Source organism: Lepidochelys kempii, chromosome 4, assembly GCF_965140265.1.
Source record: "Lepidochelys kempii isolate rLepKem1 chromosome 4, rLepKem1.hap2, whole genome shotgun sequence".
NCBI lineage: Eukaryota > Metazoa > Chordata > Testudines > Cheloniidae > Lepidochelys > Lepidochelys kempii.
In genome coordinates, this window is record NC_133259.1 from 141,610,458 (window position 1) to 141,635,843 (window position 25,386).

Consider the following 25,386-nt stretch of genomic DNA (forward strand, 5'->3'; position numbering starts at 1 on the left):
GGCCACTGGCTGAGCCGTAGCAGGGGTTCCAGCATTCCTTCTGCAGCCCCTGCAACGTCAGCAGGGAGCGCAGTGCTCAGCAGTGACAGCCAGGAGATCACTGGTGCCAGCAGAGGAGGAAGCACCTGCAGTATAAGATGTGGGAGGCCTGGACACGGAAGAGCAGGGTGCCCAGCAGGCAGTGGGAGCAGTGGCGTGGGTTTGGGAAACAGACAGTACAAGGGCAGTGTGGAGATAGAAGGTTCCCCCCAGGTGTCTTAAGTGGCGAGCAGTGGGGCATGCTAGAAGGGGGCTGCTGAGTTAAGAACTGTGAACATATAAAGGGAAAAGGAGAGGAGCATGGGGGCAGGTTGAGCGTCCCCACAAGGGGCACACAACATGTGGCTGGTAGTCAGAGCTGCAGGGTCCCCCTCCACCCAAGGCTTGGAGCTGTGGAGATCGCCCTGCTGCCACGGGCAGGGGAGCTGCAAGGATCCCCTTCCATGGTGGTGGTGGTGAGCTTCAGGCGTCCATGGCAGGGAGCTGTGGGGATTTCCCCCTGCCCACAGCAGCTGTGAGCTGCGGAGTACCCCTGCTGCCCATGGCAGCTCAGAGCTTGGGGGCCGTACCTCACCGCTCCCTGCCACTACAGGAGGTGGCGGGACCCTGCAGCTCCCAGCTGCCTGAAGTCACGGAGGTCTTTGGAAGTCACGGATTCCATGACTTTCATGACCTCCATGACAAAATCGTAGCCTTAGTTATAATTCAAAGGCTTTAACTGTTTTTCCTTTTCTGTATCTGTAATAAAAGATTCAAAGGATATTTAATGGGGCGTTTGCCCTGGGACTAAGCAGGCTGAGGCCTCTGCGTGGCAAACACTGAACTTGTTTAATGTTGGACAGTGACGGGGTCATATTAACACCGTTGACTTTTTGGGCCCCTACAGTCCATTTCAATGAACACAACAGATGACAGGACATGTTGTAAAGACTTGTCCTAATGAGGTCCAGGGCCTTGCAAAAGAGGAGGTGTGAAAAGGGAATGCTGTGCCCAACGGGTGTGAATTCAAGGAGGAGCAGTTGCTTGCATGCTTGAGGAAGCATGTCGGCCCCTCAGGCAAGAGCCTGATGGACACAGCAGCCTCTCCTGCTAGCGAGCACACTGCTATTGGGGTGTGAGAAAAGGACACTTAGACAAGGAGAACTGGCCCTGGAGGGGCATGCCCCAAGGGTGAACATGGCTAGGGACTGGCGGGACGGGCCTGCTGGTTGTGGAAAGGGGCTAACCACAGTATTGACAGGAGAAGACCTTAGTGTTTTGCTTGCCTGGCAGGAGAGGTACCATCAGGAACTTGGTGCTTTGAAGGAGGACAAGCACAGGCCCTACAAGAACGAGATGAGCTAGCCAAAGACAAGTGGGGCTTGGAGTGGCAAACTGAAATGCTGGTGGACGAGTGGCATGGGCTTCTCTCCCAGTACTGACACTTGGGGAGGGAGACTATAGGCAGGAAAGGATGGGAGTGACGGGAGACAGAGGTAAATGGCTGGGCTTGAGAACTGCCCTGGGAATGTTTAGTAATTTAATAAACCAAAACCCATGGAGGGCTGTTGTTATTGGACTTGTAAAAGCCTGTTGTGAGTTACTGAGGAGGGGAAACTGAGGCAGGCCACTTGCAGCATGACCTCTGACTTCATGGGGGCACTTAGTTGGTAGCTGGCCTGTTGACACCTAAGTCAAATGCCCTACAAAAATGTGCACAGTAGCTGTGTCCCTCCAGGGTATTAGTGAGACCAGGTCGGGGAGGTGATGTCTTTTATTGGACCAACTTCTGCTAGTGAGAGAGAGGAGCTTTGGAGCCCCACAGCCCTGAATCAGAGCTCTGTGTAGAGCGTGAACACTTGTCTCTCTCCGCAGCAGAAGTTGGTCCAATAAAGTATATTCCCTCCCTCACCTTGTCTCTCTTACAAAAATATTACAGCTGGCAGGCAGCTTCATCAGCCAAAAGCGACCTGACCCCAAACCTGCACCCAGCTTGAGTGACAAGACTTAATTACAAGCAACATCCTTTTATGGAAGCTAACTCTGCAGCCCCCTTTCCTTCTTCACACACTAAGTCCCCCTATTTCCGAGAGGGAAAAAGGGAACACCAGACAGGGCTGGCCTGCGCCGCCCCGCACAATTCCTACCCGAGGTGGGGGTCGCTGGGACCCTGCCTGCCCCCGCATGAGCCCTGCCGCTCCCCCCCGCCCCCAAGGGACTGGCATCGCCGCGGGCCCTCCCGCACCGCACCCCTTTTATGTTTTACAAAAGTGGCCATTTGTCTGTTTGCTCAAATGCCCATTTTTGCGAAAAAAGTCGGGACAGGCAGGCCAGGGCTGAAGAAAGGGAGAGTCCCGGCCAAATCTGGACGCACGGTCCCAGCGGCTTTTCCATGACTGCCCAGAGGTGCAGGCGAGCGGACTGGCCCGTAGTTTCTTTTTGAAAAGGCCCCAGCACAGTAGCAAGGGCACTGGGAGCATGGACACCCCAAAGGCCCCGCCCCGTCCACGTGTCTGCAGCTGCTTCCCGGGGAAAATCAACTTTTTAAAAAGTGAGTTTAATAACATCGACCGATCACCCCCTTCCCGCAGCCGAGCTCTGAGCCCGGAACGGGAGCGGCGCGGGACCCCCGCAGGCCGCTGGGGGCTTTGCTGTGGATGCGGCAGGCGCTCAGATACCAGGGGGATGGGCAGCGGGCTCACCGGGACAGCGCGCCCCGCGCCTCCGGGCTGTCTCGGCCTTGGCTGTAGGGTCCGCCCGTCGCAGCACCCCCCGCTGGGGGCCCCGCCCCGCCGGCTGGCCCCGCCGGCTGGCCCCGCCCCGCCCCGCCCCGCGGCAGGCCCCGCCCCGCCCCGCCCCGAGGCAGGCCCCGCCCCGCCGGGCGCAGACCCCGCGGCCCCGCCCCGCCGGCTGGCCCCGCCCCGCCCCGCCCCGCCCCGAGGCAGGCCCCGCCCCACCCCGAGGCAGGCCCCGCCCCGCCCCGCCGGGCGCAGACCCCGCGGCCCCCGCCCCGAGGCAGGCCCCGCCCCGCAGCAGGCCCCGCCCCGCCCCGCCGGCTGGCCCCGCCCCGCCCCGAGGCAGGCCCCGCCCCGCCGGGCGCAGACCCCGCGGCCCCGCCCCGCCGGCTGGCCCCGCCCCGCCCCGAGGCAGGCCCCGCCCCGCCGGCTGGCCCCGCCCCGCCCCGAGGCAGGCCCCGCCCCGCCGGCTGGCCCCGCCCCGGCCCGCCGGGCGCAGACCCCGCGGCCCCGCCCCGCGGCTGGCCCCGCCCCGCCCCGCCGGGCGCAGACCCCGCGGCCCCGCCCCGAGGCAGGCCCCGCCCCGCCCCGCAGCAGGCCCCGCCCCGCCCCGCCGGCTGGCCCCGCCCCGCCCCGCGGCAGGCCCCGCCCCACCCCGAGGCAGGCCCCGCCCCGCCGGGCGCAGACCCCGCGGCCCCGCCCCGCCCCAGGCCCCGCCCCACCCCGCGGCTGGCCCCGCCCCGCCCCGCCGGGCGCAGGCCCCGCGGCCCCGCAGGCCGCGCAGTGCAGCAGGAAGCCGCGGCCGGAGCGAGCCGGGCCCGGGCCGCCCGATGGACCCCGCGGCCAAGGAGGGGCGGCTCTACGTGCAGCAGGGCCACAAGTTCGGGGCTAAGGTCGGCAGCCCGGGCTGGGCGGGGAGCTGGGATCCGGGGCTCGGGGCAGAGCCTGGGGCGCCGCGGGGGGGTCGCTCCAGCCGGGCTGCGCGGGTCCGACCCTCCGCCCGCGGGGGGGCCCGGGCGCCCCTCCCGCGGCTGGCTGTGGAGCCCGGAAGTTTGGGGTGCCCCCCGGGAATAGAGCCCCCCCCGGGAATAGAGCGCCCCCCCCGGGAATAGAGCGCCCCCCCCGGGAATAGAGCCCCCCCCCCCGGGAATAGAGCCCCCCCCCCCGGGAATAGAGCCCCCCCCCCGGGAATAGAGCCCCCCCCCCGGGAATAGAGCCCCCCCCCCGGGAATAGAGCCCAGGAGCCCCCCCCCCGGGCTCTAAGCCTTAGGGAACCCCGCCTGCCGCAGCCCTCCCCCTTGTCTTCAACCGCCACCTCCAGAGCTGGGAGCGGAGGCCGGGGGCTCAGGGGCCTCCTGCAGCTCTCACCCCTGCACCGTGTGCGGGGCTGCCGCTCTGTGGGGTGAAGTGGTGGGGGGCGGAGGGGCTCTCCCCCAGCAGCAGCCTCCCTGGGCTCCAGTTCCTCTGTGGGGCTGGGCTGGGCGGGGATCTAGCCCTGCCCTGTCCCAGCCAGGCCCCTGTGGAGGGGCAGGGCCTGCTGGTGCTAGGGTGTCTGTAGGGGGACCTGGGGATGGAGTTTGAGGGCTGCCCCAGAGAGGGGGGAAAAGGATGTTACTCCCCCTTCCCCCGGGTCACTGCGGGGTGGCCATGGCTCTGGTGCTGTCTCCGCTCACTGAGACAGGGGACCCTTGGTACCTGCTGGGCCCCAGACACCTGCCTCTGTGTCCCCCACTCTCACCCTGGGGCAGACACCTGCCTCAGCACCCCCATGTGACTCCAGCCCCACACCCTTCCTGGGGCTGCTGGCCCTCCTACTTCCCAGCCACCCCAGAGCATTCCCCTCTGGTGCAGAGAAAGTATAACAAGCCTTTGTATAACAAGCATGTGGACCAAGGGGGTCCAGTGGACATAGTGTACTTAGATTTTCAGAAAGCCTTTGACAAGGCTCCTCACCAAAGGCTCTTAAGCAAAGAAAGCTGCTATGGGATAAGAGGGAAGGTGCTCTTATGGATTGGTAACTGATTAAAAGATAGGAAACAAAGGGTAGGTATAAATGGTCAGTTTTCAGAATGGAGAGAGGTAAATAGCTGTGTCTCCGAAGGGTCTGTTCTGGGACTAGTCCTATTCAACATATTCATAAATGATCTGGAAAAGGGGGTAATAGCGAGGTGGCAAAATTTGCAGATGATACCAAATTACTAAAGATAGTTAAGACCCAGGCAGACTGCGAAGAGCTACAAAAGGAGCTCTCAAAACTGGGCGACTGGGCAACAAAATGGCAGATGAAATTTAATGTTGATAAATGCAAAGTAATGCACATTGGAAAACATAATCCCAACTATACATATTCAATGATGGGGTCTAAATTAGCTGTTACCACTCAAGAAAGAGACCTTGAAGTCACTGTGGATAGTTCTCTGAAATCATCCACTCAATGTGCAGCGGCGGTCAAAAAAGTGAAACGAATGTTGGGAATCATTAAGAAAGGGAGAGATAATAGGAGAGAAAATACCATGGATTTATATAGAGGCAACATGATATGCCCATATCTTGAATACTGGGTGCGGATGTGGTTGCTGCATTTCAAAAAAGATATATTGGAACTGGAAAAGGTTCAGAAAAGGGAAACAAAAATGATTAGGGGTATGGAACAGCTTCTGTATGAGGAGAGATTAATAAGACTGGGATTTCTCAGCTTGGAAAAGAGACAGCTAAGGGGAGATATGATTGAGGTCTATAAAATCATGACTGGTATAGAGAAGGTACATAAGGAAGTGTTGTTTACTACTTCTCATAACACAAGAACTAGGGGTCATCAAATGAAATTAATAGGCAGCAGGTTTAAAACAAATAAAAGGAAGTATTTCTTCACACAACTCACAGTCACCCTGTGGAACTCCTTGCCAGAGGATGTTGTGAAGGCCAAGACTATAACAGGGTTAAAAAAAGAACTAGATAAACTCATAGAGGATAGGTCCATCAATGGCTATTGGCCAGGATGGGCAGGAATGGTGTCCCTAGCCTCTGTTTGCCAGAAGCTGGGAATGTGTGACAGGGGATGGATCACTTGATGATTACCTGTTCTGTTCATTCCCTCTGGGGCACCTGGCACTGTCCACTGTCGGAAGACAAGTTACTGGGCTAGATGGACCTTTGCTCTGACCCAATAGGGCAGGGGTGGCCAACTTGAGCCTGTGAAGGAGCCAGAATTTACCAATGTACGTTGCCAAAGAGCCACAGTAATACATCAGCAGCCCCCCATCAGCTCCCTCGCTGCCAGCCCCTCCTGCCCACTGGCAGCCCTGCCCCATCCTTCCCTTCCCTCACCTCCTGATCAGCTGTTTCATGGCATGCAGGAGTCTCTGGGGGGTAGGGGGAGGAGCGAGGGCACGGCAGGCTCAGGGGAGGGGGCGGGAAGGGGTGGAGTGGGGGCAGGGCCTGTGGCAGAGCCAGGGGTTGAGCAGTAGCACCCCCCGGCACACTGGAAAGCTGGTGCCTGTAGATCCAGCCCCGGAGTCGGAGCCTGTACAAGGAGCCGCATTTTAACTTCTGAAGAGCCCATGTGGCTCCGGAGCCACAGCTTGGCAACCCCTGCAGTAGGACCGTTCTTATGTTGTCAGTGACCATCACCCAGTTACATAGCTTAGCCTGCAGGCCCCGGCTGGACCATCTATCCAGGGTGCTGAGTGTCCTGCGATCGCTCTGTGATGTCTGTCCCTGTCCCATCTCTCTACTCATGGCAGTGGTATTCCCTCACTGGGATCTTGGAGTGGCTGGTTTGCCGTGTCCTCTCTATATTGCTCCTGGGATTGTGGGTTGTCAGGAATAAAGAAAGCCCTTCCCCTGTCCTGTGCACCACTCAGCAATTAGTGGTGGACTTAACATTTAAAAAAAAAAGTTTTGTTTTTAAGTACATCAGAAGCAGGAAGCCTATCCAGTCACTGTGGCCACTGAATGATCAAGTTTCAGAGTAACAGCCGCGTTAGTCTGTATTCGCAAAAAGAAAAGGAGTACTTGTGGCACCTTAGAGACTAACCAATTTATTTGAGCATAAGCTTTCGTGAGCTACAGCTCACTTCATCGGATGCATACCGTGGAAACTGCAGAAGACATTATATACACAGAGACCATGAAACAATACCTCCTCCCACCCCACTCTCCTGCTGGTAATAGCTTATCTAAAGTGATCATCAAGTTGGGAGCACACAACGGAGACAAGGCCATTGTGGAGAAGCTAAATGAATTCTTTGCTTTGGTCTTTGCTGCAGAGGATGTGGGGGAGATCTTCACACCTGAGCCATTCTTGTTTGGTGACAAATCTGAGGAACTGTCCAAGACTGAGGTGTCATTAGAGAAGGTTTTAGAACAAATTGATGAATTACTAATAAGTCACCAGGACCAGATGGTATCATCCAAGACCTCAAATGTGAAATTGCAGAACTACTAACTGTGGTGTGTAACTTATTGATTAAATCAGCTTCTGGAAGACAGCTAATGAAATACCAATTTTTAAAAAAGGATCCAGATATGATCCCGGCAATTACAGGCCTATAAGGTTCAGTATCAGGCAAATTGGTTGAAACTATAGTGAAGAACAGAATTATGGGACGTATAGATAATGACATTATGTTGGGGAAGATTCAACATGGCTTTTGTAAAGGGAAATCAGGTCTCACCAATCTATTAGAATTCCTTAAGGGAGTCAACAAGGACGTTGATGAGCATGATCCAGTGGATATAGTTTTCAGAGTAGCAGACGTGTTAATCTGTATCCGCAAAAAGGACAGGAGTACTTGTGGCACCTTAGAGTGGATATAGTGTTCTTGGACTCTCAGAAAGCCTCTGACAAGGTCCTTCACCAAAGGTTCTTAACCAAAGTAAAGAGTCCTGGGATAAGAAGGATGGTCCTCTTATGGATCAGTAACTCGTTAAAAGATAGGAAACAAAGGGTAGGAATAAATGGTCAGTTTTCAGAATGGAGAGAGGTAGATAGTGGTGTCCCTCAGGGTCTGTACTGGGACCAGTCCTAGTCAACATATTCGTCAATGATCTGGAAAAAGGGGTAAATAGCGAGGTGGCAAAACTACTCAAAATAGTTAAGTCCAAAGCTGACTGGGAAGAGCTACAAAGGGATCTCACAAAACTGGGTGACTGGGCAACACAATGGCAGATGAAATTCAATGTTGATAAATGCAAAGTAATGCACCTTGGAAAACATTTCAATGATACATAACAAGTTTGGGGGGGGATCTAAATTAGCTATTATTACTTAAGAAAGAGATCTTGGAGTCGTTGTGGATAGTTCTCTGAAAACATCCTCTCAATGTGCCGCGGCAGTCAAAAAAGCTAACAATGTTAGGAACATTAGGAAAAGGATAACTAATAAGACAGAAAATATCATAATGGCACTATATAAAGCCATGGTACTACCACACCTTGAATATTGCATTTAGTTCTGGTCACCCCATCTCAAAAAAGGTACTGGAAGAAGTAGAGAGAAGGGCAACAAAAATAATGAGGGGGATGGAGCAGCTTCCGTAGGAGGAGAGATGAAGAAGCCTGGGACTGTTCAGCTTGGAAAAGAGGCGACGAAGGGGGGAGATGAGAGGTCTCTAAAATCATCAGCCGTGGGCTATGTAGGAGCAAGGGTCAGTAGATCCTGTTGGTTTTGTGCCCTGTTCTTGAAGGGCAATAAACTCTGGCCCCATAGGAGCAAAGGGTTGCAGGTTGTACCAATGGGGGACCCCCCCCAAGAATGTTCTGCCTGTCTGACGCCCCATCTGTTGCAGAGGCCGTGATAGGGGCTGTTGGCTCAACTTGCTGGAGCAGAGCCTATGGGGGGCAGGGTCTGTTGGAGGCAGCAGAAGCTAGCCCCTGGATGCAGAAATATGGGGCCTGAGGGGCAACAGGAGACAGCAGCCTGTGGTATAACTAGCTTCCTGGTCCAGGACACCTCTCTGTGCTAAGACCATGCAGCACCTGCCCCAGCCCCCGAGGGATAGGTGACCCCTTGTCCCTCCCCAGGCTAGGTGTCTGAAGCTGTGACTATGCGTTCATGGTGCCGATGGGGGACTCTGGCGGCTTGTGTGGGTTTCATTCTCCCCTGTCCCTCCCCCGGTTCTCATGCTGGGTGCCTGATGATTTGGGGAAGTTTGGCAGGAAGCAAGTGAGGACACAGATACTTCCTCTTCCTTTCCTGAGAGTCAGCAGCAGGGATAGGAGGGGGCTGGGAGTGCAGGGAGGAGGGCAGGGAGCGTGGGCTGTGGGGCAGGGTACAGTGACACAATGAGCCGAAGAAGCCCTGAGATCCTGCCCCATCTGCAGGCTGGGGATGGGGGCATGACTGGGGGCTCCTGTGCAGGGAGGGCTGAGGGCAGTGGTTGCCTGGGGTGTATTCCTCCCTGCCCCAGCTTGGGGTTGGTTGGGGAGCTGGAGCTCCTTCTCTGTGAGTCAGTTAGAGGCTAGAAAGGGTCCGGATCAGGGTGGCCCTCTGGAGAGAGGGGAAATGCTGACCATCCCCAAAGGTCCAGACCCTGGAGCCGGTGCAGCTGGTGCCACTCTGCCAACCTCCTGGAGGCTGCTGTGCCCAGAGGGCCTGGACCGGGCAGGGAGCGTGTCACCACGGGGTGAGCTCTCCGGGCCGGGCACACCTGGCACTGCTGGAATTGGAGCCCGCTGCAGGCCGCGTGCATAGCCCTTGTCGCTGAGCAGGCTGCGTGTGTGGGGTGGGCAGGTCTGCGAGGGGGAAGCTGGATCCAGCAGGCCAAGTTCCTGCTGAGCCTCCGCAGGCCGCCCTCAGCTGCTGCGTGTGCTAACCATAGTTCCTGTGGCTTGGACCTGGCTGACCCAGCGCACGCAGTCCAGGCCCGGGCCTCAGCACTGCCACTTGCCATGTGCGGAGAGAGATTCCCCCTTCGCTCAACTCTGCTTGGACAGTCCCCCCCAAGTCTCCCCAGTTCAGTGCCCCGCCTGCTCCTCCCCCACTGCCCCGGTCCGGCTCTTGGGCCCTTATCTGGTCTCTCTGAAGAAGCCACCACAGAGTTGAGGCCTCCGGCACCCGCCCCATGCAGGTCTGTGGCTGGTCACTTTGGGGACGGTGGAACTGGGGAAATGCTGGTGCCTGCAGCTCCTGGCAGCCGGGAGGAGTGCGGGTCAGCCCCTGGCTCCCTGTCCCTGGCAGCCCAGAGGGTCTTGGGATCGAAGCCTGCTGTGCTCCCCGCGGACCTCAGGTTCTGCGTCAGGCTGGAATCTCCCCATGGCTTGAGTGCGAGCTGCTCTCCCAGTCAGAGCTACACCAAGAGTGGGGGAGTCCTTACCCCATACAGGCAGGTCACAGACTTTTGGGGCTGGGTGTGGGGGGCAGAGGCCATTGTACTGACCCTGCTGTGCTGCCTTTGCAGAGATGGAAGAAGAACTGGTTTGTGCTGTACCCAGCCAGCCAACACGGGGTCGCCCGCCTGGAATTTTTTGACTGCAAGGACCCAGGAGCTCCAGCCGAGAAACTCAGCACCAAGCGGCTGGACAAGAAGATCATCCGCCTGGCGGACTGTGTTAGCGTGGCGCCCGTACCAGAGAGCGGTCCCAAGGACAGCACGGCTGTTTTCCGCTTGGAGACCAGCGACAGAAGCTACCTGTTTGCTGCAGAGAAGGAGCAGAGCGCTGAGTGGGTGGAGAAGCTGTGTGAGATCGCCTTTTCGGTGAGTGCCGCCAGATGAGGGGGGCTGGCCTGTTCCCCTCTGCTCCCATCTGTGTGTTTGGGGGGTCCTGCCACTCAGACCTCTCTTTTCTGGGAGCACACCCATTGTCCACCCATCAGGACTGTATGCCATGATGGGAACACCCCCAACCCATGGAGAGGGGACCCTCAACGTGTTCTGCCCCACGTCCATGGGGACCAGGCCTGTGCTGCCTCTGGCCACAGCCATGTGAGCCTGGTGGCACGGGTGCTGGATGGCATCCTGTTGTGGGTGGTGTCCAGCGAGCGCCTGCTGGGGGAGACTCAGGCACCTCTGGAGGTTTCCTCTCTGATCTCCCCACCCTCAGTGGCTGGTAGTGGCAGAGACCTTGCTGTGCTGGGGAGGGAGCCAGCAGTGTTTTGGGATGTGGGTCATTGGGGAGCCCCATGTCCCAGGGAACATCATGCTGGGATAGACTATCCTGCCTGCATGGTGGGGAAGTGCTAGCGAGGTGCCCATTCCATGGAGGTTTGGGCCAAGCTGCCCACCTGGATGCCCCTCTGTACGCTCTGCCGTGCAGCCCCCCAGTGCCTGGAGCTCCCGCAGGCTCCATTTTCTGCTCCCCCTTCAATCTCTTCGCAACCCAAAGGTGCAGCCAGAACTAGTCTCTAGTGCCAAGCTAAGGCTGCAGCGTGGCATTTACAGCAGCCTCCCCACGGCACCCTGCCTTGCCCTTGGAAAAAATGGAAGCCAAGGCCCCAGGCTGAAGTGACTCCTGTAGTCCTGACCCCTCCCTGTAGGCCAGCAAAACAAACCTCTCCACTGCTGCCTGGACAGCCATAACTGTGCCCTGAACGCTGGCAGCTGCTCCTCTGTCCCCTGGGTGGTCTCTCAGGGCGTGCCCTCAGATGTCAGGCCTTGTGCCGTCACTGCTCCTGGAGTGAAATTCAGCAGGTCTCCCTCTCCTACGCATGCTACTGCAGCCCAAGGCCTGGTCTATTAATTCTGCTTACTCAGTAGGTCTGGCTGGGTGCAGCACCTGCGACTCTCCCTTCGGGGATCTGTGACCAGTGGTGAATACCGAGACCAGATAGCCTGCTTAGGAACAGAACATTAGAGAAAAAGGGGGTTTTAAAACAACAATCTGCATGTGTGTATCTTATCTAAATCCTGGCCATCTTGCAATGGTGAGCTAGACAGGCCTATGATCTCCAGACAGCCCATGGCGTCCCCATCTCCCTCTCGTTCCCCCCAGCATCCTTCTCTCCTTGCCCCCCAGAGAGGGAGACACCCTTTTTAAACCCTGCTGCAGCCCTTTTGTGTTTGTCTGGGTTCCCAGCTTTGGCCCTTGTGGACAAAACCAGCTTTGAGGTTGGGCAGGGCGGAGGAAAAACCTTAGAAGTTAATGGGTCGCGTATTGTACCTTGAACTCTCTCTCACGTGAGGGCTATTATCCTGAGCCGCCATTCTTCTTCCTCACTGCCAGTTGTGCTTACAGTGCCCCATGTAACTAAACACAGTCCTCTTCCAGTAGCCTGCTTATCACATTGTGTGTGTTTATTATCACAGAGCAGCGCTACTTCACCTCCTTACTCTGCTCACACAGGGATTTACAGTCACTTCTGGGTTGGGGGACTGCATCCTGGGAAGCAGCCTCTCTGAAAAGGGTTTAGGAGTCAGCGTGAACAAGCACAGAACATGAGTTCCCAGTGCACTGCTGTGGCCAACCGGCTGATGGGATCTGTGTATGTGAAGGAGGGGAGCAGGGAGACAGCACTGGAGAGGCCAGTGTGGGAACACAGCATCCAGTATTAAAAAACAAAAACAAGAAAGGAGGACTTGTGGCACCTTAGAGACTAACCAATTTATTTGAGCATAAGCTTTCGTACTCATTTTCTTTTTGCGAATACAGACTAACACGGCTGCTACTCTGAAACCATTATTAAAAAGAAGGTTGAAAAATTGGAGAGGTTACAGAGAAAAGCCACAAAAAGTATTTGAGAGCTCGAGAAAATGCCTCACCATGAGAGATTTAAGCTAAACAGGTTGAGCTCCTTAAGTCTGCAAGGCATGTTTTGAAATCCCGACTGGAGGCCTTTCTGGAAGATGAATTAGCCAAGCGCAGGTGACTGGGCTCAGCAGAAGGCTGGGTAACTGGGTGACATGTAATGGCCAGTGATACACAGGAGGTCAGACGAGATGATCTAATGGACCCATCTAGCCTTTATCCCTGTGAATCAAGCCCTAGGAGTGATATTGATCCGCAGACACTGCAGCAGCCTGGCTCCCCGGAATATCATACGCTCGGCGGTCTAATCCCGTGTGCCACAGCCTGGAGCAGTAGGGTTCAGCACAGGTCCGAAGCCTGGCTTGTACAGTTGGTCACTGTGCGTTAGTGTTAACACTGGAACGAGCCACCCCCTTAGTGCAGTCCCTGTGCCTGTCACCATGGTGCGCAGGGTTTCTCGGTGCTTGTGTGATGACACCCACAGCCGTGCCCCTGTGCAAACCCCTGACAAGAGCCCCTCCGGCAAAGTGGGGCTCTGCCACTAGCATGTGACCTGCACTTTCAGTTCTCCATCTGTTAAATCTAGAAATGCTTGCTTCCCCTCTGTGAGTGGCAGGGACTGTTTGCAGTGGTGCTGGGAATGTCTCTCTGCGTGGGCAGAAACCGGGCAACGTCAGGGTGGTTTGTGAGCCCGCTTGGAGTTTCCATTTCACACTTGTGATGGGGTCCCTCGTGCTGAGCCACGGAGAGCGAGCTCAGCTTGCCCTGAATATAGTCCCTCAAGAAACCACCTGAACACGTTGCTCCGGAGCCTGCACTTGCATTTGGCCTGGGGGAAGAGAAGCCGTTGCCTATGGTTGTGCTGAGCTCTGCTGGAGAGTGGTGACAGGCACGAGTACAGTGGACAGCATCTCCACCAGCTGGTTCACTCAGGCTGCTCGGAAGCCCCTCGGGGCGGCTGTGTCGGAAGCCGAAGAGAGGTACAGGCAAGATCCAACATGACTGCGTCCAAAGCCAGGAGGTCACATTTTAGTGCCACCAGGGCAGTGTTGCTGCTGTGCCCTCCCCTGAGCCCGATGGAGGCCCGGTCGGTGCTGTCAGCACTGTGGGATGCGCTGGGACGTGGCCGGGGGAAAAGTCTTTGTTAATGTTCGGCTCATGATCTGGGTGACACATGATACCCAAACCTCCCCCACGTCCTGCTGCATGGCTGGGTCTCTGCGAGAGCCCTGCAGGGAGCAGCCTCTTCCATCCCACTCTGCTTCCAATTAGCCTTGGCCCAGATTCCTCCTCTTTGCTGCTGACTTGCGTGGGATGGGAGGCTGGGTGTATGGAAAAGCTCTAGCCCCTGTGCTTGGGTTGGGACCTGACCCCCTCCTCAGGGCCGGCCTGGGGAGCTTTGAGGTGAACCAGGGGTGCTGAGTATGTGGTGGGACTGGAGTAGTGAGGCTGGGTGGGAGGTGAACCATGGGTGGGAGGTGAACCATGGGTGGGAGGCAGCTGATGCGGGGGCAGAGTGGGCTGGCTGTGAGGCAGTCTGGGGGGTTGGGGGCTGGCTGTGAGGCAGCCCATGTGGGGCAGGGGTGCCGGCTGTGCGGTGGCCCATGTGGGCGAAGGTGGGGGTCTGTGAGGCGATCCGTGGGGTGGGGAGGAGGGACTGGTTGTGAGGCGACCCGTGGGGAGCAGAAGCTGGCAGTGAGGCAGCCCATGAGGGGGGACCGGCTGTGAGGCGGCCCGTGGGGAGGAAGTGGCTGCAAGGCGGCCTGTGGGGTACGGATGCGGGCTGGCTGTGAGGCGGCCCATGGGGGCAGAGGGTTCGATGGCTGCGAGGTGGCCTGTATGGGGTAGGGATGGGGGGCTGGCTGCGAGGCAGCCCTTTGTGGGGGAGGGAGGGCTGGTGAAGCTGGCTGTGGGGTGGGAGTGGGGCTGGCTGTGACGTGGGGTGGGGAGGGGCTGGCTGTGAGGCGGACTGTGGGGAGGCCGGACGGTGGCTCTTGGGGGGAAGGGGGGGTGAGGTGGCTGCAAGGTGGCCTGTAAGGGGGCCGGCCGCGAGGCGGCCCGTAGGGGGCAGGGGGGCCGGCTGGGAGTATGGTTCTGGGTGCTGATGCCTCTTTTGCGTTGCAGGGGAACTCTACAAATGGAGCCCGGGCTGGGAGCAGCAAGGAGTGTGATGGGGGGGCGCCAGCCCTGGAGATGGCGGTGAACTCGATTTACTACTCGCGGGAGGACGGTAGGGTCTGCCCTGCACTTGGCTCCTCTCTGGTGGCGCTGGCTGCCTCCTGGGTCATCCTGGGTTTGTTTCCAGCATGGTCCTGCTGGGGGAGGTTGCAGCCCTCCCTGCCTGGCATGAAGCTGCCCTGGCCTTTGGGATAGTCTCATCCTTCAGGCAGGTGTCGGGACCTGTCCCACTGGGCTGCATCTGGAGCTGGGATGCCTCCCTCCTCCCCGCAGTGCTTCACCCTGAGCTGCACTCCTCATAGGGGGACCCGTGTGTGTTGCTGGCCTGCTCCCATCTCTGTCCCGGGGGCTGGGTGTTGCTGCCCCCTCCCCCCCGCTCTGTCCTAGCTGGCCTCTCCCTTCCCCCCCTCCCTCCCTCCCTGCCCCCGTCCCAGGGGCCAGGTGTCGCCGGCCTCCTCTCTTGGGGGCGGTGCATATTTTAGTTTTCCCACTCTCCCCTTGGTGCAGGGGAAAGTGGGGCCGGCCTTGGATTTCCTGTCTTCACCCTGTGCTGTCTGTGGTCCTGGGAGTGTCCCTGATTTCCCTGTCCTGTCCTTGGGAGTCAGGAGTGCTGGCTCTCCTGCCCTGTCCCTGTGAGTGACTGGCTTTCTCGGCAGTGAACGATTTCTGGGTGACGGTGCAGAGGACGGAGGCGGCGGAAAGGTGTGCGCTGCAAGGGGCCTATCTGCTCAAAGCTGAGCAGGACAGCTTGATCCTCAAGGAGCCCCGGACACAAGAAACTCTCTACACCTGGCCTTACAGGCTGCTCAGGAGATATGGCCGAGACAAGGTGGGTGGGGCAGGACCCGGGGTGAGTGCCTGGGCTCTGTCTGGCTTAATACCATTCCCTTAGCGAAAGGGTGTTCTGCTCCCCAGCCCACAAGCCGTCTGGCACTAAAGGGCTGGCGTGCTGCAGTGCCAAGGCCTGACCTGGTGCGGCTCCCTATGTGCAGCCTGGCAGGAAGGCGCAGGGGCCAGCAGTGGCCAAGGGACCTGGTTAACATTTGCTGAGGGTTGGCTGCGCTGGGGGTGTTCCTGCCTCCTGGGGCCCGTGCTGTGACGGTCACTGCCCTCCCCTCCCCGGCCCAGGTGACTGTAGTGTGTCTGGGTCCATCGTGCGGCTGTCCCCACACTTCACGCAGCTCCTGGCTCTGCGTCCTCGGGGTGGGGGAGGAAGTGGTTGCCTGAGAGAAGCTGCTGATAGAACTTGTGCTGCAGCCTGTAGCTGATATGAGCTGCTGCTGTTTCCACTGGAACAACCAGAGCGAACTGGAGACTGTGTCTCTGCTGAGTGGAGCCTCTGTGTGGAAGCATCTGAGCAGCTTCTCCTCCAGGCCTGGGAGACGCTGGGCATGAGCCAGAGGGCAAGGCTGGGGGACAGAACCGGCATAACATGAGTGTGCTCAGGGGGAAACGGGCTGATTCCAAGCTGCAAAACCTCATTCAGCAGATGCCTCTCGTCTTGCAGGGGATCAGCTCTCGGTGTGGTACTGAAATGGTGCCACTCCCATGGCATGCTGGCTTGCTAGGGGATGCACCGAGCTGGCCCAGACCGTAGTGGTGCCGCAGAGAGGGGGTGGGGGTCTGTGCTGGGTTCCCCATGGGGTGCCATCTGGAACTGGAGTACCACTGAGCCCCCCTGACCCACCAGCCTGGGCTCCCTTTACACTGTACCACTGTGATCAGCCTGCTAAGCCTTCTCCCAGGCTTCAGCACACATACAGATAGGGGTACACCCAGCTGCTGTAATCAGCTCTGCCTGGGGAGGCTTCAGTCAAGGAACTGCCCAGCTGCTCAAGTGCACTCCCCCCCCCCCAGAGTGTAAACCCAAAATTATACCGTCTTGCGCTGCACAGAGATCTGTTCAGCGTAAGCTCATGAAATCCGCCCCCTTCCTCAGTGTGGAGAAGGGTATGGAACAGGCTTCTGCCCCAGGTTATGACTCTCAGACACTGGTTTTAGAAGACAAAGCAAAAATAAGTTTAACAACTACAAAAGATAGATTTTAAGTGATTATAAGGGATAGCAAACAAATCAAAGCAGATTACCTAGCGAACAAACAAAACACACAAACTAAGCTTAATATACTAAAGAGATTGCATATGAGTAACAAATTCTGACCCTAAGTGATGATTCAGACAGGCTACAGAGATTCTTAAGGGGCCAGTTGCACTTGCTTACAGATTAAAAACTCCAAGTGTTCCTTTCACAGGCTAAAAATTCCTTTAGCCTGTGTCCAGCACTTCTTCCACCCAGTTAAGTCTTTGTTCCTCAGTGTTTCCAAGAGTCTCTTTAGGCAGAGAGTCAGTGAAGAACCCTGATGATGTCACTCCCCTGCCTTAAATAGCTTTTGCATATGGTGGGAACCCTTTGTCTCAAAGCTTGGTTCACACACCTGGTCAGTGGAAAAACACTGGTATTCCAAGATGGAGTCCAGCACCAGGTGACCTAGTTACATGTCTCTGGAGTGCCGCAGGAGCCATTGCTCGGAGGCCATTTGTAGCAGCCTCAGGAAGATACCTCTCCCCCCCAACCCGCCCACCCCCCCTCCGGAAATAAAGTCCTTCTAAGGCCTATTGTTCTCCCAAATTGTTCATTAACTTGAATGGGCCCTTCCCAGCCAGCCATCTAGATTGACAGTCTTGCCTAGTGGGTGTTCCCCATGTGTAAACACATTTGTAATAGATACATAGACAATATTCCTAACTTCAGATACAAAAATGATACATCCATACAAATAGGATAATCATATTCAGTAAATCATAACATTTTCAATATTTCACATGACCTATCTTGCATAAAATACATCAGAATTATGCCATAATCATATCATAATATCACTATGAAGAATATGGAGTGCAGTGTCACAGGGTCCACTCAGGAGACCCCATGGCTAAGGCCCTGTGTGAACCACGATTTCACAGACTGCAGGAAAGTTGTGAGATTAGCCAGTTCGGGAATTTTGCCAACAGCAGGGAGACGGAGCAGGGATACCCACTTCTGCTGCTGCACTGTTGGAAAGTTTATGGTAGTGGGCTAATATGGTTGCCCAGGGGGTTCACTTCCTCACTGGCTGTTATAAGACAGGGACAGGGTTGATAATGCATAGCAGTTACGAGCCCTGGCCTGGCCTGCCCTGCCCCGCCCCATAGAGCCCCCTGGCAGACACAGGGGAGACACTGCAGTGCTGGCTGGGAAGTGTGGATCTGCTGCTTGGAGTACAAGCAGGTACTGGGGCAGGGCCCCCTCATGAGAGGATTGGGGTGGGAGCCATAGATCCCATTCTCACTCCAGTCCCCTGCTGGGGCAGGACTCTCTGGTCTCAGCTCCTCATCAGTTGGCACTGCAGTGTTTCCCCTGGGTGTGCCAGGCGCTGCTGTGGTTTGAGCTGGCTAATTGTTGTACGTTGTCAGCACAGCCCTCTTGTCCTGCCAGCTGGACAGACAGGAAGTAGCAGCAGGCTGGGCTGAAGCTCAGTGTGGAGCCAGCCAGACCCTGCCCCTGGCTGGGCTGGGCAGCTGGCTCCAGACAGACAGACACACACCCACCCTTCTGCCCTCCCTGACTTCGCAGGGTAGGACCAGACTGCCATCTCACCCCTTTCTGGGATGGGACCAGCTCATTAACCCCCCCACAAGCAGCCATGGCCTCAGCAGGGAGATGGGACCTGGGATACCTGCTTCTGCCTCCTTGCTGCTGGAAGAATTGCAGCAGTTAGGGGCAGTGGGTGGCCATGCATCTCCCATGAAGTTCAAACCCCTGGGATGCTACCATGAATTTAGAGGGGGCGGGGGAAGAGAGAAAGTGATTTACACAGGGCCTGATTGATGGTGCCTCCATGCTGTGGTGTCTCTCTTAGGGGCAGCAGGGAAGGGGTGAGTTGGCAGATGGGTTTGAGGCGGGGGTGGCTTGGCAGCTATGGGGTGGAGAGTAGAACTGGTGCCTTGCTCTCTCTTCTGAATGATGACTGAGCCCCAGGAAGGGCAAACGCTAGTTCACCTGCCCCTAGAGCCTCGGCTGAGGTTCAGGAATAGGATGTGAGTCCAGGGGGAGGATGACAGAGCTGTTCTTGTGTACGCCAGAGATCTGCCCTGCTCTGACCCTTCGCCTAAGTGCCTGCAGCCTGGGCTGCAGCATGCATGGGCTTAGGGCTGCTGGGAGGCTCTTGGGGGCTGGGTGGGACACTGACCCTCTACCTCTCCCCGGCAGGTGATGTTCTCCTTCGAAGCTGGCAGGCGCTGTGAGTCTGGCCCTGGGAACTTCACATTTGAGACCAAGCAGGGGAACGAGATCTTCCGGTTAGTGGAGGCCTCCATTCGGGAGCAGAAAGCCCAGGTAGAGGAGAACAGGCAGAGCTGCGACTCCCTGGATTTGGACTGCCCCGGTGTGGTGCTGATCCGCAACGCCCTGGCTGACTCGCTGTGCCTTGAGCTGCCTGCCGAGGGGGATGGCCCAATGGTGCCCAAAGCTGGGCTGGCAGCGAAGCTCAGTTCTGCTCCGGAGGAGAGGGACACCATAGCCCTGCTGAAGGCTCGCACTCTCCCAGAGCCCCCGGTGCCACCCAAGCCTGCTCACCCCAGCACGCCCCCACGCTCCCCACTGCCCAAGGTACCCAGGGCTGTGCCCCCTTCTGAGGACCCAGCCAGCTTGTATTCAGAGCCCATGGATGCAGTGAAGGGCATCCGGGCCAGGCTGGACCCGCTGTACTCAGACCCCATCGACAGCAAGCCTGGAGGTGGGGCCATGGGTCATGGCCCTGCCCAGGAGGAGGCAAAGCTCAGGAAACCTGGCTCTCTGTACTCAGGCCTGTATGACCAGGTGCAGCCAGGGGGGAACAGCCAAGCTGAGAGGCTGCTGAGATGCAGGGAGCACATCTATGATGAGCCTGAGGGGCGGGCCCCACACCCAGTGCCTGCCAACGCCTCCATCTATGATGAGGCGCGGCCCACAGGTGAGGCCTGGCGCACGCAGGGCATCGAAGACAAGGGTGGGTATGAGTATCCCTACAATCCCAGAACTGACGACTACTCGGTACCTGCCTTCCAGCACAAAGCCGGGCCCAAGGGCCCCAAGCCCATCCCTGCCCCCAAGCCCCAAGCCGTGTTCATTCCCAAAGGCGCTGAGAGGAGCCCAGAGCCCAGCAAATGGCGCGTGAACCTGGCTCCCGACAAAGCAGGTGTCAGATCTGGCTTGAACAACAACAACAACAACAACGAGGTGCTGTACAGCCAGGTGCTGAAGCCCCTGCGGGTGCCAGGGCAGGAACTGTCTGTGGATGAGAAAGCTCTAATGCCCATCTACGAAGACCTGGGAGAGATCTAGCCTCCTGTGCACCTTCCTCTGAGGGGCCGTGGGGCCCAGACTCCGGCAGGAGTCATGCAGGGTGCTGTCTTCTCTGGGTCTCTGCAGGATGGGCCCGGGGCCTGTCACCCTCTGCCTTGTGAGCTAGCTGGTGGCCGCTCATCCTTCTGTGCCAAGCAGGAGGTTGGGAGATTCCCAGGAGACTTTCCCTGGAGGACGCTATGGTCGGTGATGGGGAGAAACATTTGACTGGTACCTATGTGCTGGGATTGGCTCCTTTACCACGTAACATTTTGGCAGGGGAGGACAGAGCTGTTATCTCTAGTGCACCCATCACCATGGTATCTGGACATGATGACTCTGGGATCATGCGATTCCTGGGCATGTGGGTCTCCACGGGGGCCTTTTGCTGCTGAAATGCTCCTCAGCTCCCTTCAGACTGTCTCTGTGGCCCACAGCGGTAGCAGGCTGTGCACCCCGGCACCCTATCCCAAAAATATTTTTCTAAAAATTTTATTTTGATATTAAAATCTTAAATTTTAAAATGGAAGAATCTGTACGTGTGGCATGTTTGAGGCAGGATGCTGTGTCATACGCCTGTTCTTAGAGGGGGGAGAGATGTTGTGTCAGGCTCCCAGGGGTGCTGTACCTCTGGGCGAAGGAAAGAGGCCAGGTTTGTCCTGGAACATTGTGAGTGGCACATACATGCTCATTTGCATGTGCAAGTCCGTGCAGTCTTATTAAAGCAACAGCTGCACTGGAGAGGAGAAAATATTGGCTCCATCTTCACAGAAGGTACTGGAGGGTCCTGGGAGTTAGAGCTGTTGGACTTCCAGCAGGGGAAGGCAGTTGAAATGATAATGAAATAGCATTATAAAATTGTAAGTTAGACTGTCAAAAGGCCCTTGACAAAACCTCTCACAGGAGGCTGGTGAGGGACCAGTCGCTGTGGGGTGAGGGCGAAGCTCTGCCCTGGAGCAGAAGGCTCAGAACAGAGCAGGGATTGATGGTCCGTTTCCATCAGAGCCGAAGGGTCACAGCAGGGCCCCAGGGGGCAGACTGGGGTTTCAGATATTTATTAACAAGCTGGAAAATGGACGTGTGAATCTGCAGATGGCACAAAGGTATTGAGAGGAGCTGAGCCCAGAGGAGCCCGTGAGGAATTTGAGGGACTGACCTCGGGGGGGGGGGGGGGGAGGCAGCACACTGGCAGGCACTGCTGGGATTCAGGGTTGACTGATACGAAGTAACACACAGTGGAGGGTTTAATCTGAACTCGGCATGCGCCTTCTCAGGGCCCAATTTAACAGTATCCACTCAGCAAACGGACCCAGCGTCGCTGGGCAGCTCAGTGTGACCTCAACACAATGGGCAGCTGATGCCAAGAAAGCTGACTGGCTGCATAAGGGATGGGGTGGAGAATAGTATGAGTTGGGTTCTGCTCTGTGCTCCTGTGGAGCTGTGCAGCAGCTGGGCACGGTGTGGGCTGGTGAGAAAGGAGTGGGGGAAGCCCCTGGACTCTGCTGAGTGGAGGGACAGCTGGCCCTTTTCCCTGTACTCTTTGTTACATCAGGGGCCTGCGGTACCTTGGCCAAGTCCCATCTTCATTATGAGAGAATGATGCAACGCTTGGGGGAGTGGTAAATAATGGAGTGGATGGGTCACTGGACAGAGCAAGCTGGCTCGCTTGGTAAGCCGTGCACAAGCAAACACTGTATTTTAATATGGCTAAATATAAATGTGTACATCTAGAAACAAAGAATGCAGGCCATACATACAGGATGGGGGATTCGTTCCTGGGAACCAGTGACTCTGAAAAAGATTTGGGGTCATGGTGGATAATCAGCTGACCATAACCTCCCAGTGCGGCACTGTAGCCAAAAGAGCTAATGTGAGCCTGGAATGCATAAATGGGAGTAGAGAGTAGGAACAGAGAGGTTATTTTACCTCTGTATTTAGCACTGATGGGACCACTGCTGCAATATTGCATCCAGTTCTGCTGTCCACATTTCAAGAAGGCTGTTGATAAATTGGAGAGGGTTCAGAGAAGAGCAATGAGAATGATTAAAGGATTAGAACACCTGTCTTATAGTGAAAAATTCAAGGAGCTCAATCTATTTAGCTTAACAGAGAGAAAGTTAAGAGATGACTTGATCCCAGTCTAGAAGTATCTACATGGGGAACAGAGTTCAGAGTAACAGCCGTGTTAGTCTGTATTCGCAAAAAGAAAAGGAGTACTTGTGGCACCTTAAAGACTAACCAATTTATTTGAGCATGAGCTTTCGTGAGCTACAGCTCACTTCATCGGATGCATACTGTGGAAACTGCAGAAGACATTATATACACAGAGACCATGAAACAATACCTCCTCCCACCCCACTCTCCTGCTGGTAATAGCTTATCTAAAGTGATCATCAAGTTGGGCCATTTCCAGCAGAAATCCAGGTTTTCTCACCCTCCACCCCCCCCCCCCCACAAACTCACTATTTTGTTATTTGTTTTGCTATTACCAGCAGGAGAGTGAGTTTGGGAGGGGGGGGGCGGAGGGTGAGAAAACCTGGATTTGTGCTGGAAATGGCCCAACTTGATGATCACTTTAGATAAGCTATTACCAGCAGGAGAGTGGGGTGGGAGGAGGTATTGTTTCATGGTCTCTGTGTGTATATAATGTCTTCTGCAGTTTCCACAGTATGCATCCGATGAAGGGAGCTGTAGCTCACGAAAGCTCATGCTCAAATAAATTGGTTAGTCTTTAAGGTGCCACAAGTACTCCTTTTCTTTTTACATGGGGAACAATATTTAGTAATGGACTCTTCTATCTAACAGAGAAATGTATAATGCAATCCAATGGCTGGAAGTTGAAGTTAGACAAATTCAGCCTGGCAATGAGGTGTAATTTTACAGTAAGGGTATTTAACCATGGAAACAATTTACCAAGGGTGTAGGTGGATTCTCCATCATTTAACAATTTTTACATTGAGACTGGCTGTTTTTCTTAAAGATCTGCTCTAGGCATTATTTTGGGTCAGGTCTCTGACCTGTTATACAGGAGGTCAGAAGATGATAGTAATGATCCCTTCTGACCTTGGAGTCTATGACTCTATATCAGTGGCAGGAGTGTTGCTCTGCAGATTTTTCCATCAGGTCTCAGTGCTCATTTAGAGAAGGCATTGGTTTCCCTTTGTATGGTTGTAAGAGCTGTTTCTGTCTTTGTACGCAGGAGAACTCTGCTAAACTCTGAGCCTGGGAGCACGGTCCTGAGTTGCATATACGTAGTCTGGTTTCCTGTCTTCTATTTAAAGCTACTTCAGCCCTAGTTAAAATTAAAATATGGTAGGAAGTGGCTTCTGCCTCCTCCCACTTCAACTAATTTCTGCTCAGTCTGGGGGAGAAATAACCTGTTCCAAAGATGCCAAAAAAGTTAGCAGCCCACTGGTGCAGTTGTTCATGGGGCCAGCAGCCATGATTCTCTCTGAACATGTGGTCTGGGTGCTTTGCAGAGAGAAAGGAGACGCCGACCCTGCACCAAGGAACTTAGGGTCATGCTGAAGGTAGCCAGCTGCTTTACTTGAGGAACATGTCTTGGAGTGTAAGGGGGAAGAAGGGCTAACACCAGGTTTTACAGAGTGAGATTTATGTTTTTCTTTCTGCAGCAGAAATGATTTGAAGCTGGCAGCTCCTCCACCCACTTTCCTCGTGTCACAGCATCATATGAGTAGCCAGGAGCTGGATGCTTTCTCAGAAGCCTCAACTGTGGGCAGCCTGGATGCACTCAGACTTTGTCCTAGCACATCAAGGGTTTCTAATGCTTCCCTCCCTGTGTTAGGGTAGCACCCGGCCTCCACAACTGACTGCAGTTGTCTCCCCAGGGGTCCATGACCTTTGGAGTAGCACCGCACCTACTTCCCCTTGTGTTTAGGACCATAGCTGGGTCTAGTGAAGCGAGTCAGAGCTAGACTGAGCTGCTGTTGATAGCATTAGGGTTGCTAATTTTCTACTTGCACAAAAGTGAACACCTGTGACCCGCCCTTCCTCTGAGGCCCTGCCCCTTCTCTGAGGCCCCACACTTGCTCACTCCACCCCCCCCTCCTGTCACTCGCTCTCCCCAACCTCACTCACTTGCTCATTTTCACCGGGCTGGCTCAGGGGGTTGGGGTATGGGAGAGGCTGAGGGCTCTGGCGGGGAGTGTGGGCTCTGGGGTGAGGCCAGGAATGAGGGCTCTGGGCTTAGGGGTGGAGCCAAGGGGGTTAGACTATAGGAGGGGACTCGGGGCAGGGAAGGGGGTTGGGGTCCGGGGTGAGGGGGGTAAGAGCTCTGGCTGGGTGTGTGAGCTCTGGTGTGGGGCTGAAGGGCTTGGGGTGAAGGAGGGTGCTCTAGGTTGGTACCGAGGGTTTCAGAGGGTGGGAGGAGGATCAGGGCAGGAGGTTGGGGTGCAGGAGGGGGTCGGGGTGCAGGCTCCGGGCAGCACTTACCTCAAGCAGCTCCCAGAAGCAGTGGCATGTCCCCTCTCCAGCTCTTACAAGGAGGCGCGGCCAGGTGGCTTGGCGTGCTGTCCTTTCTGCAGGTGCCACCCCAGCAGCTCCCATTGGCTGCGGTTCCTGGCCATTGGGAGCTGCAGAGACGGTGCTTGGAGCAGGGGTAGCATGTGGAGCCCCCTGGCTGCCCCTATGCATCAGAGCCGGAAGGGGGACATGCAGCTGCTTCTGGGAGCTACACGGAGCCACGGCAGGCAGGGAGCCTGCCTTGTCTTGCTGCGCCACCAACCAGAATGTTAACGGCCTGGTCAGTGCTGGTGTTCTGATAAAAACAAACAAAAAAAAAACACAGACACCTGGCAACCCTAGATAGCATAGAACCTAAATCCTTCTTACTCCCTGTGTGACGAACAGCATTAGGGTGGGGAAGAGAGATCACTGTAACTCCCAGCTTGAGGGAGCAGCATTGAGGCTGTGCAATGTGCAATGGGCCCCTGCCTTTGGTGGTACCTGCTCCTTACTAACCCTTTTGCAAGGAAAAACTGCTTTGTCCCAGCATGCCTTTACCGGGGGTTCGGCAGCATGCCTGAAGTGACCACTGGACAGCTGGTTGTATGTCCCCCCTTCCCCCCAATGGGTGTCTTGAGCTCCTAGAATCATAGAACTGTAGGGTCAGAAGGAACCGCAGGGGTCATCTAGTCAGCCCCACTGCCAAGATGCAGGATTTGTTGTATATAAACCATCCAAGACAGATCGCTCTCCAGCCTCTTTTTGAAAACCTTCAGTGCAGGAACTTCCGCAACCTCCCTAGGCGTCTGTTCCATTGTCCTACTCTTCTTACCATTAGGAAGTTTTTCCTGAGATTTAATCTAAATCTGCTATGCTGTAGTTTGAACCCACTGCCTCTTATCATGCCCTCCATGGCGCAAGAGAACTTTACTCCATCTTTTTTATG

General features: G+C 56.0%; 1 protein-coding gene across 2 annotated transcripts; it reads left to right on the forward strand.

Moving 5' to 3' along the window:
* Positions 1–3,528: 3,528 nt before the first annotated feature.
* On the forward strand, positions 3,529–20,508 carry DOK1 (docking protein 1). 2 transcript variants are annotated; one of them, XM_073343165.1, is made up of 5 exons: positions 3,529–3,646; positions 10,154–10,450; positions 14,562–14,667; positions 15,272–15,444; positions 18,864–20,508. In XM_073343165.1, the coding sequence occupies exons 1-5, from the start codon at positions 3,584–3,586 to the stop codon at positions 19,974–19,976; spliced, it is 1,752 nt and encodes a 583-aa protein (XP_073199266.1). In that variant the 5' UTR covers positions 3,529–3,583; the 3' UTR covers positions 19,977–20,508. The 2 variants fall into 2 exon arrangements, with proteins under 2 accessions (XP_073199266.1, XP_073199265.1); XM_073343164.1 differs by lacking the exon at positions 3,529–3,646 and having other exon boundaries at positions 8,237–10,450.
* Positions 20,509–25,386: the final 4,878 nt, after the last annotated feature.

What these genes read in the sequence shown, in the direction of transcription:
- DOK1 (XM_073343164.1), top strand. Translation starts at nt 9,818, where the DNA reads ATGCAGGTCTGTGGCTGGTCACTTTGGGGACGGTGGAACTGGGGAAAT. An exon ending in TTACTACTCGCGGGAGGACG is followed by an intron (nt 14,668 to 15,271) that starts GTAGGGTCTGCC and finishes CTTTCTCGGCAG; the next exon opens with TGAACGATTTCTGGGTGACG. An exon ending in GGAGATATGGCCGAGACAAG is followed by an intron (nt 15,445 to 18,863) that starts GTGGGTGGGGCA and finishes TCTCCCCGGCAG; the next exon opens with GTGATGTTCTCCTTCGAAGC.